This window comes from Ranitomeya imitator, chromosome 6 (genome assembly GCF_032444005.1).
Source record: "Ranitomeya imitator isolate aRanImi1 chromosome 6, aRanImi1.pri, whole genome shotgun sequence".
Lineage (NCBI taxonomy): Eukaryota > Metazoa > Chordata > Amphibia > Anura > Dendrobatidae > Ranitomeya > Ranitomeya imitator.
Window position 1 is genome coordinate 40785321 of NC_091287.1, and position 12775 is coordinate 40798095.

Genomic DNA, 12775 nt, shown 5'->3' on the forward strand with positions numbered 1-12775 from the left:
TAATAGTCTGGATGGGTGCACGCTGCTCAGTAGACTTGTGGAGTTCACATGTACGACATCCCAGGCAGACGTTTTCAACCAGCTTACGGAGTCCTGGGCAAAAAATGAATTGCTGGGTCCACCGGAGGGTCTTGTCTATGCCGAAGTGGCCGTTCCTTCTGTGGGCTTCAGCCACCATCTCATGGGCCAGCTGCACCGGGACGACAATCTGCAAACATTCTTCCAGCATATGGGATAAAAGGGCCCTGCGATACAAGACTCCATCCTTCACGATCAGCCGATCCCATTGGGCAAGTAGGGCAGAGGTCCTGGTTGAGAGTCGGGCTCTTACTTCGGAGGGTGGTTTCTCTTGTGTCTTCACGTACTGTTTCAGTAAGACGTGTTCAGGGTCTCGATCTTGAAGCTTGGCCCATTCTTGTTGGGACAGGGGGGACCCCACTATGGCTTCAATCCCGCCTACAGCATACTGGCGGCTATCTTCTATTTGTTTAGCTAGCCGGGCAAAGTCGGGCAGTTCATCTTCCTCCAACTCTTCATCCCGGTCCCCCACTGGCGAGGATGATGTCACTCTGGAAAGGCTGTCAGCATTCTGATTCTCCGTCCCCGCTCTGTATTTAATTTTGTATTGGAATCTAGAGAGCTTTGCCATCCAGCGCTGTTCCATTGCCCCTAGTTTGGCATTTTCTAGGTGGGCAAGAGGATTGTTGTCTGTCACGACCAGCACCTCCGCCCCTGTCAGGTAGCCAGCAAATTTCTCTGTCATAGCCCAGGTCAGGGCCAGGAGTTCCAGGCGGAAAGAGCTGTAGTTGACGGGGTTCTTTTCGGTGTCACGGAGGGATCTACTGGCATAGGCTATTACGCGTTCCTTGTTATCTTGGACTTGGGAGAGGACCGCCCCGAGACCTTGAAGGCTGGCGTCTGTGTATAACTGGAACGGCAGGGTGTAATCTGCAAATGCCAGAATAGGGGGCGATGTCAAAGCAGCTTGAAGCGCCCGGAAGGATTTTTCTTGGTCGGGCCCCCAGCTGATGCGTCGTCCTCTGGGACTGTTCGCGGTCCCTCGGAGAGTCTCATGCAGTGGTTCCGCAAGCCGGGCAAAGTCCTTGACAAATCGGCGGTAATAGCCCGCTAGTCCCAGGAAAGCCTGGACTTCTTTGATGGTAGTTGGTTGTGGCCACTCTCGGACAGCTGCTATCTTCTCTGGAGAGGGTTGGACACCTTCGGCTGAGATCCGGTGTCCCAGGTAATCGATCTCCTGCTGGAATAGACGGCACTTGCTGGGCTTCAACTTCAAGCCGTGTCTCTTCAAGCGCTGGAGCACTTTGCCAAGCTTGTGAAGATGATCCTCAAAGGTGGCGGAGTATACCACGATGTCATCAAGGTATATCAGAGTGAATTCGAAGTTGAAATCTCCCAGACAGCGTTCCATCAGTCTCTGAAAGGTCCCTGGTGCGTTACTCAAGCCGAATGGCATCCGGTCAAACTCGTACAGGCCCATGGGAAGGATGAAGGCGGTCTTTTCTCTGTCCTTCTCACTCATGGGGACCTGCCAATATCCACTGGCCAAGTCTAGAGACGAAAAATATTTGGCCTTCTTCAGGGCGGTCAGTGACTCTTCGATCCGGGGGAGTGGATAGGAGTCCCGGATCGTGCACGCGTTCAGCCGACGGTAGTCTACGCAAAATCTCAGGGACCCATCTTTCTTTTTGACTATCACCACGGGTGCAGCCCATGGGCTCTGGCTCTCCCGCACCACTCCAGCGTGTAGCATAGATTCTAAGAGGCTTTTCACCTCCTGGTATTGTTGAGGTGGTATTTGTCGGTACCTCTCGCGAATAGGGGCAGTATCGCCCGTGGGAATCTCGTGTTGGATACTGGTGGTGTACCCGAAGTCGGTGTCATGCTTTGCAAAGGAGTCTTGGTGTTCTCGCAGTAGTCCCTCCACTTGAGACACTTCCTGTTTGGTGTACTGGGACGGGTCCAGTTGCACTTTTTCCAGTAATTTTCGCCCAATATCTTCATCATCTGCTTGAGCATTTATGGCTGAGACAGTTACCGTCCAGCCATCTTCTGTAGACGGGGTGAATTGTAAGGGCCCCATGGGGTTCACTTCTGTGGGTAGAGCATATACTCTGGCAAGTTGCGTGCCAGCTTCGAGGGCTACACCTACGTCTGCGGTGTTGTTCAGCCGGACAGGGACTCTTCCGTTCCTCACGACGGCTAGGGTGCGGGCGACCAGTGGGTTTAGCTTACCCCCACTTGGAGCCCTCGGCTCGATTAACACTTCAACTCCTTCAAGCTGTCGGTTGGTGTTAAGAGGCAGGGAAATGACTGTCTCTTTTTCAGCGGGCAAAGTAATCCGGGTACAGCGGGGCACTTTAATGGCTGCTAGGGGTAGTTGTTCCTTTGCCATCTGTTGGAGTCCAACGGTCCGGATTACGCGCTGGAACGCCAGACGAGTCGGTTTATGTTTCGTAACTTTCTGCCAGTACTTGGGCCCTTTTCTTGTCAACAGCATAAGATCCAGGTCTTTCAAGATATTCATTCCGATTATTACTGGGGTCTCGGAGCCGAAGCCTTCCTTGACAATGACGATTCCTCGTTTCCCTAGGTCTTGTCCGCAGGCCTTCGTATCCATCCAGGCGACTCCGGTTACTGGAATGGGTAGGTTATTAGCCGCAATTATCTTAATGGCGGTATCTGGATCACAAGCAGTCTTTGGTTTGAGGTACTTTTCATAAAACTGTTCAGAGATCGTGGTCACTTGCGACCCAGTGTCCATCAATCCTTGTACTGCAACTCCCTCCAGAATAACTTCAAGTGTAGGACTACTCGAGGCAAGAGTACTCCGTTGCTGGCTCTGTTTTTCTACACCCCATTCTCTGTCCCCCCCTGCTGCTCGAACCTCAGCTGCAGGGGTGTCTAGTTTAACGGCGGCCATTGTGGTGAGACCTGGCGTGGCTGCTCTGCTCGTGGATGTAGCTGATATTCTGTTCGTCGTGGTAACTGATGGTTTGTTCGTTGAGGACAACGATTCGCCCTATGACGAGGATCACCACATGACCAACACGGTCCTGCGGGACGGCTAGGTTGCATCCGCTGGTCTCTCTGTCGTTCTAGTGTTAACTGTGACACCTGTTGCTGTAAATCTGCTACCATCTGTTTCAGCTCCTCGGTGTCACTGTTGGGCTGTTTAACGTCTAATATGGATCTGCACGCAGCGCTTTGAGTCCCCACATCCATGACGGGTCCCCTAGAACGTTCTATGGCCTCCTGCTTGACTTCAGCGAAGGTGAGAGTCGGCGTCATCCGAATCAAGTCCTGTAGCGTACGGTTAAGATACTGGTCTCTCAGCCCTATAACAAATTGGTCTCTCAGTACCAGGTCACGAGGAGCTATAGTAGCCAGTTGTTCCCCTTTTGCACAGACTTGTTCAAGGAGTACCTGAAGGGCATTTGCATATTGGGGGATGTCTTCCCATTCAAGCTGTGTCCGTCTAAAGAACAGGTATCGCAGTGTTCCCTGGTACGTAGTAGGTCCATAGGTCTTTTCCAGCACCCGCACCAAGTCCTCCAACGTACGCTGCCCCCTGACCGTCTCCAGTCTGACTGTCGTCCATGCCTCCCCCTCTAGCGTCAGTACCGCCATTTCTGCCAAGGTCTTAGGGTCAATATTATACATTTCTCCCAGTATCCGCACTTGTTCCGCCCATTCTGGTACGGGGTAGTTTCGCCAGCCAAACTTCCTGACCTGGTTTACAATGGACACCGGCGGCGGTTTCTGACTGTACACTGGGTGGGAATCCTGCTGGGCACAGATCCTGCCGACTACGCCAGATGAAGTGACCGAGGGCAAGGTCGCCCATGTATATCCATGATCTGGCCCAGCAAAACTTCCACACTCAGATTCTATTTTAACAATCGTATCTTTACTGTTATACATTTTCTTTAACACAGCGGAACACAATAATATACAGTACAAAATATGCCTATTCACAGAGATAACGTGTAATAACAAACTGTCCCTCACTTTCCCTATCCACACGTTACCAGTTCCTTTGTCCCAAGAGGTTATCTTCCCACGTCGCAGGCCTGTCTGTCACTGCAGGGGGACGCTCCAGCCGAAGAGAAAAACAACAGGGATTGAACAAAACTCCGTCTCTCAGGTCCAGACTGTAGTCCTTGGGGTTCAACAGGTAAGGGTGGAATGTTCGGCCTCTCAACAGAGGACCCGCTTACAGTTCATGGGCTCCAGGGTCTGTGAAGATGTCACCGTTGGGTGCTCCGCAGTGTGGGAGCTGGGAACAATCTGGATGTCAGCTTCCAAGAGATAGCGGTCATCCAGGCAATCTTCTATATCGCCTCTACAGGAGGACGCCAGCAGACACAGACCTCTCTCTGCACACACCAGTTTCCCGGGCTTTCTCTTTTCCTCCCCTTCCTGTTCACATGACATCACAGGGGGAAGTTTTGCCAATACAGTTTGTCCCTCTGTAATCACATTTGGCATAGGTATAACTTCTGGCCACACGGGGGCAGTGTCTGTCACAGATTCTATGTCAATGATAACAGAACAGTCACAGCCGGCCAGCTCACTACATATGTATGCCCTTTGCATGCATGGATGGAACCTTCTTGCTAATGAGCGACCACATTTGTCTCTGAATTCGCACTCGTACCTTTGAAGTAGACTTTAGTGGCAGCTGACTTTACTCCAAATGGGTCGATTTTCAGATGGAAGTTTGGGATCTTGCTGCATAAAAAATTTGGAGTAGTGTCCGAAACTGGAGCTCTTAGAAGATCCTTCGTCCTCTGGTTGGCCAGGCTGACCTTGGTATATTGGATCTGTACTAAATTGAAATGGAAATATGGTTGTGTGAGAAAAAATCCCAGAACAGATCATTAAAGGAGTAGTATTGTGGACATTGTTTCTACACATACTACATCTCTCTGACTTCTAATAGTTTTGAAGACCAGACCTTGAAACCATTGATTGTCTTTTCACAGAAATCAATTCTTCATGCCTGTAATTTTTGACTTTGTACGAAATTTGGAGTTTTCATCATTCGTTTAACACATCTGAAGATCTTCAGGTCCTTCATTTCTTGTTTAATTGCTTCACAAAACCCTTTCATTCTCTGCCTTTCAGATGTATTATTTAATAGGTTAATTGCACTAAAATCCTTATTCTCATATATCGGTATAAGCTAATTAACCTCAAAAAGATTATCCTTGGAACAATTAATGACATTACTTGCCAGCTATCTTTTCAGAAGTATTAATAATAAATAAATTGTCATGACCTAAATGAACGGAATATTTGGTAACTTGAGACCATAATTCATTGTGGTTCCTGGCATCAGTCAGGGTTATCAACTTAATATTAGGAAATAATTAAATGATAAGCGATCTAATTTGAATACAACGACTGAGAGTGATCACGCTGAATAGTTAATGTGTCCTTTATGTACAAGGCAGTACGAATTTTGTGTCTGCAACGAAAATTTATTTTTTACGCTAAATTATGCTTTTATTTATAATGTAATACAAATTACAGAGTTTTTTTTTACTATGTAAAGGTGAAGTTAAGTATTATTGATCTTAGAGAAAAACAATTCTTATAATAAATCTTTCCCTGTGTTACAGGAAGACATGGATCACAAGTATTATACTTCTAGAATGTTTGGTCCATTGGATTCTGCCAGTCGAGATTTATGGGTCAACATCGATCAAATGGAAAAAGAAAAAGTAAAGATTCATGGGATTCTATCAAATACTCATCGACAGGCTGCTGTAAGTACAATAAAGTACTCACTGTACAATATGACTTCAATTGATGGATATTGTGTTAACATAAATGATCTGCAAATCATTTTATTTAAACATTATGTTGTGCCATCCTGAAAAAATCCATCCAAAGATCCGGTCACTCAGTGTCTTCCTTCTGCCTGTTGTCAAGTGTAATCCATCTTTAGACGGAGAGATGCTAATACAGATTACAGGAGTTAGGTGCAGGGTTTTGCCTCATTGCCCCTGCTTTCCTATCTGTCAGACTGCACACAGGCATATCAGAGAGGCAGGCTTTCGACTTAGGAAAGCTATTGGACAATGGCAAGAATGATGTAAGCTGATTGAGGAAAAGGAAGTTCCAACACCTATAGTTCCAAAATAATGAATGAAGAGGTACCACCCATTCAAAAAGAATATACATGTAACGCCAATGCTGGCGTCCCTGTGTGTCCCTCTCCCTCCTCCTGGCAGGGATGCTGGCATACTCACCACCCCAACCGTGTGGCTATGTCTCTGTTCCCTACTGTAACTTCCTGCTTCCATGGGCCTGCGCACACCATGCAAGTGTCCTGGTGGTACACCTAGTGTGTGTGCTCCTCAATTCTTAAAGTGGCAGTGCTCGCACTTTGAAAATGCCCCCAGCCAATAACTAGTAGGCATCAGGTATATAATGCACCCTCCCCAGTAGGGAGGTGCCTGAGCAAACCCCGTAATCTCTCTACATAAATTATGCAACTAGTATGTTGCCAGATTCCTGGCCTTGAAATCCATGTTGTCTGAAACAGAACCTCTTCCTGAAGCCCATGCTGTCTAATGTAGAACCTGTACCTGTGTTGTCTGAACCTGAAACCGCTGTGACGGTACCTGAACCTGCTGCTGCTCCAGCGGTAACTGAACCAGTATCAGTGTTCGTCCAGAATCATCACTATTTGAACCAGAATTGGTACCTGAATTCTCTCCTGCCTGTGACTCCAAGTCCAAGTCTGCGATTGCAACCCTGACCCTTGGAGTCAGCTGCTGCAGTATCGGGGCCTGCCTAGAAGTGGCACCTGGTGGCTACCTTCTGCACAAGCCTAACTCCACCATCAGGAGGTCTAGTGAAACCCAGAAAGTCACTTAGCTTTGCCCCTCCTGGGTAGGCCCGGCCCCGTGGCACAGTACGTCCAGGATCCACATGTGTATGACCATATGTATATGGAAAGTTACAAATCAGAAGAATCGGGACAGTTCTTGAACATATTGAACTGGTATGTGCACCAGTTTTAACTTTTCGTGAAACTCGCAATGGGACCCAGTAACTTAATTCAACTATAATTATATGTATACACTATGTATGGCGCAATTCTACTGTGGAACACTTTTTATGATATTATTATTATTATTTATTGTTATAGCGCCATTTATTCCATGGCGTTTTACATGTGAGGAGGGGTATACATAATAAAAACAAGTACAATAATCTTAAACAATGCAAGCCATAACTGGTACAGGAGGAGTGAGGACCCTGACCGCGAAGGCTCACAATCTACAAGGGATGGGTGAGGATACAGTAGGTGAGGATATAACATTGATATAATGATATAACATTACATGTTAGATAGAATATGAAGAATATAGTTTTTAAGGAACCGGTAGTAGGATCTTTAAATGCCATTAACACGTACTCAATGCTTGCAGATTAAAGATGGTGTTTGCTCTACCGGAAAATGAAATTCTAGCCCAATGTGCAGACTTAATGTACAAAAATAAACTTAATGGGACTTGGAATAGTAAGAGTTTGTGAAAGGCAAGCTGTGTGCAATAGCCTGCTCCTAACATTACAGGGAGAGTGGATAATAGAAGAACTGGAAACTGCAGGTGATTAAGGCCACAAACGACTTCCTCATACATTACTGTGTGCTGTGACCTACTAACACCAGAGTGGCCCGAAATTATTTTTGTTCCCTCTTGCTTTAGCATTAATTTATACCTGGAAAAGGTCAGCATATCATTATCCAGGTCGGTTTACTGTACAATGTATGATCTATTGATTTTTACTAAGGCTTGATAATTTAAAGGAATCTGTCAGAAGCTTTAAGGTCACCAATCTAATTACATTACTGACTAGGGTAGTAAAATACACGTGTAATCCAATCACACATTCCTAGTCACAAACGGATATTCCATTCCTGAAAAATCTCTGAATTTCTTTGAATCTCTGGAAATGAGACTGCAAGTGCACCGAAGGCGAGCAGATTCCTACCCCGCAAGTGCAAGGGTTTTCTGTTATTCTCTGCCTAAAGGCATAACCATTTTGATTCATATCTGTTCTTGATGACAAAAAAAATCCTATATTAAGGATCACCAAACTAACCCAAGAAGAGGTGAGAAACCGACTAAATAAGATTAAAATAGATAAATCTCTGGGTCCGGATGGCATACACCCACGAGTACTAAGAGAACTAAGTAATGTAATAGACAAGCCATTATTTCTTATTTTTAGGGACTCTATAATGATGTGGTCTGTTCCACAGGACTGGCGCATAGCAAATATGGTACCAATATTAAAAAAGGGCTCTAAAAGTGAACCTGGAAAATATAGACCTGTAAGTCTAACCTCTATTGTTGGTAAAATATTTGAAGGGTTTCTGAGGGATGTTATTCTGGATTATCTCAAAGAGAATAACTGTTTAACTCCATATCAGCATGGGTTTATGAGAAATCGCTCCTGTCAAACCAATCTAATCAGTTTTTATGAAGAGGTAAGCTATAGGCTGGACCAAGGTGAGTCGTTGATCGTGGTATATCTTGATTTTTCCAAAGCGTTTGATACCATGCCACACAAGAGGTTGGTACAATGTGTATAAATGGGTTAGTAACTGGCTTAGTGATAGAAAGCAGAGGGTGGTTATAAATGGTAGCTTCTCTAACTGGGTTGCGGTGACCAGTGTGGTAGCGCAGGGATCGGTGTTGGGACTTATTCTCTTCAGCATATTTATTAACGATCTGGTAGAAGGTTTACGCAGTAAAATATCGATATTTGCAGATGATACAAAACTATGTAAAGAAGTCAATACAAGAGAAGATAGTATTCTGCTACAGATGGATCTGGATAAGTTGGAAACTTGGGCCGAAAGGTGACAGATGCGGCTTAACAATGATAAATGTAAGGTTATACACATGGGAAGAAACAATCAATATCACCATTATATACTGAACGGGAAACAACTGGGTAAATCTGACAGGGAGAAGGACTTGGGGATCCTAGTTAATGACAAACTTACCTGGAGCGATCTAATAACCATGTATAAGTATATAAGGGGACAATACAAATATCTCTCCGAGGATCTGTTTATACCAAGGAAGGTGACGGGCACAAGGGGGCATTCTTTGCGTCTGGAGGAGAGAAGGTTTTTCCACCAACATAGAAGAGGATTCTTTACTGTTAGGGCAGTGAGAATCTGGAATTGCTTGCCTGTGGAGGTGGTGATGGTGAACTCAGTCGGTGGGTTCAAGAGAGGCCTGGATGTCTTCCTGGAGCGTAACAATATTGTATCTTACAGTGATTAGGTTCTGTAGAAGGACGTAGATCTGGGGATTTATTATGATGGAATATAGGCTGAACTGGATGGACAAATGTCTTTTTTTCGGCCTTGCTAACTATGTTACTATGACTTTAATAAAGCATATGAGGATGGTACTAGACAGATGGATATGCAGAAGATTGTCAAAATAGTTGAGAATCAGCCTGCCCTCGGTTCACTTCCAGCCTCATTTACATAAAGTTCAAAATTGATTTTCTCAGCAATTAAAAATCGATTTTTGTCCCAGGAAGTTATGTTTTAATTTACTTTTAGTAACCTACCCAGCAATGTACAAGTAGTCACGTAGTTTCTAACAAGTTCCCTACTTCAGGAAACCCATCATCAGAATGGATGAGTAATCATAGGGAATGATCTGTTCGATCCTTATCAGTATTTCAAAGAGTGTTGACTGTTGGACTCATCCTGTCCTGCATTACTACATTGATCAGAATGGACACCAAGCAATGCCTAATTTCTCTCATGGTGGCGCTGTAAGGAAATTAAACACTTACTGTGATGTTTCGCTATAGATCTCAGATCTGATCAGCTTAACGCCGAGAGAAACTTGACAATGTAGCATTTAACCAAAATGAACAACCTTTTACAGTGAACCCATCTCATCCATAAATACTATTTACCCGCAGATTAGGTTTAATCTGCAGGCAAATAGCATTTGCATCCTTCAGTGCCTGTAGGGGGGTAATGAAATGATGTGTTTCATGCAGCTATTCACTTTTCGGCATTGGGACGTGCAGAGAGCCGTTACAGTCACCACTCGCTACGAAGTGAGTGCGCCTTAATCACTCCCCCTGCTCTACTAATTGACATCCTGCTCTGCAGTGCGCATGTGCAGCGCGTGTGTGCAGCGCGTGTGTGCAGCGTCCATGCAAAACAAGCTGTCAATCATGTCGGGGATTGATTGCAGCTGCACTCACAGTGTAATTAGCGGTGAAAAAAATGTAATAAACATGTACACATAATTTAAACTTTACTTACCTGCAGATTACCCTGATATTAAATAGCAAATAGCTCTTGGATGTGACAGGTTAATTTTAAGTATACTGTATATTTTGCTTGAATAGATTTTTCCATAAAAAAAAACAATTAGGGCAAATTTACTGGATAATTCAGCGCATGATCAACAAGGTGAAGAACGTCCAGAGGCCACACACACCAGGATAGAAACAAGAGGTGGTGACGCTATTATGTCATTATCTCATTCAACTGTAAAGAAATTAAAGAAACTCTCATATTCACAGAATGGAAAAAATCCCTTTAACTAAGCATTAAAGGTACCTGTCAGAAGAAAAAAACGCTATTAACCTGCAGATATGAGATTCATCCGCAGGTTAACATCATTACTAACCTGCCCATGGGGGCAGCGCTGGTTCAATGACCGTTCTTTCGGTGGTTTAAAATCTTGATAACACGTTCTCTTCAACATATCGTGATCCAACAATGCCTTCATACATTGTAGGAACAATAAAAATAACGCTATGTCATACCCAAATAATACTCACACACAGCGCCCAAAATACAATAAAGAAGCATTCGAGTAGCACCATATAATGCCCAACAAATATCATGTAATGTTTAGACACAAATATAGTTCCCAAGTAAAAGTTCCGTCTAGTGCCCTCTCAGGTTGTAATGTAGAGTATAAAATAACGGTGATTTAAGTGATTGTCTGGGATGTTTGGACTACACGTTGGAAATATGTTGGAAATAACCATTACTCACCAATTTAATTACTCACCAATCCAGCCCTTCTGCTCTTGTGGTCCTTACCGTTCCGACAGTCAAAATCTAACCAACACCCATCACTTATCAATCAGCCAATGATTGGCCACACATGAATGAAGGTCCAGTTGGGTTTTGGTGGACCAATGTGACTATGGTATCACTGGAGGATCTTCTGGAACGTCATTGGTCCAATCCAACCCATATGTTCCGAATTGAACAGCTGTTCTTATAGAGAAACTGTAGTGACAATATAACAGCCGTTCATTATTCCCATAAAGGTTTACTACCAGTGGATGAATATTGATAGGTTCTAAAACATTTGAGTCTTATCACAAATCTTTCTAAGACTTATTACTTTTTTTTTAATTTAATCATTATAACATTTACTTGCCTTTTTAGCCTTTTTAAATATTTAGACGCAGTAACGTTGGAACTAATTGCATTCTGTTCCATGCATAATCTGCGGACGTTCAGCAATAAAACATTATAAAGACCATTCAGAATCATTGTCTTTACAAAGTAGAGTTCTGTAGAATTGGCCCCAAGTTATAAATCTTTCTTAATTTGAACAATGAATGTGGAATCTTGATATCCTCCCAGTACAGACTATGTACCTAATATCTGCCGTATGGAGTTAGGATGCCTTCAAGAAACCTATAAAAATTATTCCTTTCTCTTCAAATATAAGCAAGTAATACAGGAAGAGGAATCGGCACAGATGACAGGTAATGGGAACAGTTAAGTCCTCCCCTCTGCATATATCACAGAGCATGCTCACTAATCTCCTGCACAAGGAGACATTATTACTATAGGTGGAAGCCACCTATGAAAAAGAAGCTGCACTTGATGTAGCTACTAGTGATGAGCGAATATACTCGTTGCTCAGGTATTCCAGAGCAAGATCGGGTGTTCTCCGAGAATTTGTTAGTGCTCGAAGATTTAGTTTTCATCACCTCAGCTGAATGATTTACGACTACTAGCCAGCTTGAATACATGTGGAGATTCACTAGCAATCAGGCAACCCTCACATGTACTCAGGCTAGCTAGTAGCTGTAAATCATTCAACTGAGGTGATGAAAACTAAATCTCCGAACACTAACAAATACTCTGAGATCACCCGAGTGTGCTCGAGAAAACCCAAGCAACGAGTACACGCGCTCATCACTAGTAGCTATATACGTTCTCTGGGAAAGTGAATAAAAAGAAGTGAGCAGGGCTTAGAAATTATGGAAAGCAGCAGAAGTGACAGCCAGGAACAAAGAAGACGCAAGACATTTTTGAGGACTCTTTTTGGGCAGGTCAGTTCCAAAAGATGCATGAAAAATAGCTCCAGAATTCTTCATATTCAATTTTATTGTAAAACCACTATGCTGGTCATATGTTTAGTCTTTTGAGTGTTTTTTTTTCTACTTTGGGTTTCGAAAAATGCCTGGTTGGAGAAAAGAAAGTGCATGTTACTTCCTTGAAGCTTCTACTGATGGTGCAAATAAGGCACTGTACAATCAAATGACTGCAAATCAATGCTTCAGAAAAAAAACTTCAAAAACCACTCCAAAAAATGAAAAACTCCTCCAAAAACTCCCCAAGGAAAGAGAGATTCCTGAAGCACTTTCTGCTTGAAAATTCTTCGTTTGTGATAGCCTCAAAGAAACGCTATGTGCATATACAAAAATACTGTCA

At 43.9% G+C, this 12775-nt stretch overlaps 1 protein-coding gene across 2 annotated transcripts in view; it reads left to right on the forward strand.

Annotated features, from left to right (window-relative positions):
• PLXDC2 (plexin domain containing 2) overlaps positions 1-12775 on the forward strand; it is a 635896-nt gene that overhangs the window by 408144 nt on the left and 214977 nt on the right. For both annotated transcript variants that reach the window (XM_069729531.1, XM_069729533.1), the window contains one exon: positions 5646-5792. In XM_069729531.1, coding sequence (XP_069585632.1) covers positions 5646-5792 — 147 coding nt within the window. The remainder of the gene's footprint in view (positions 1-5645; positions 5793-12775) is intronic.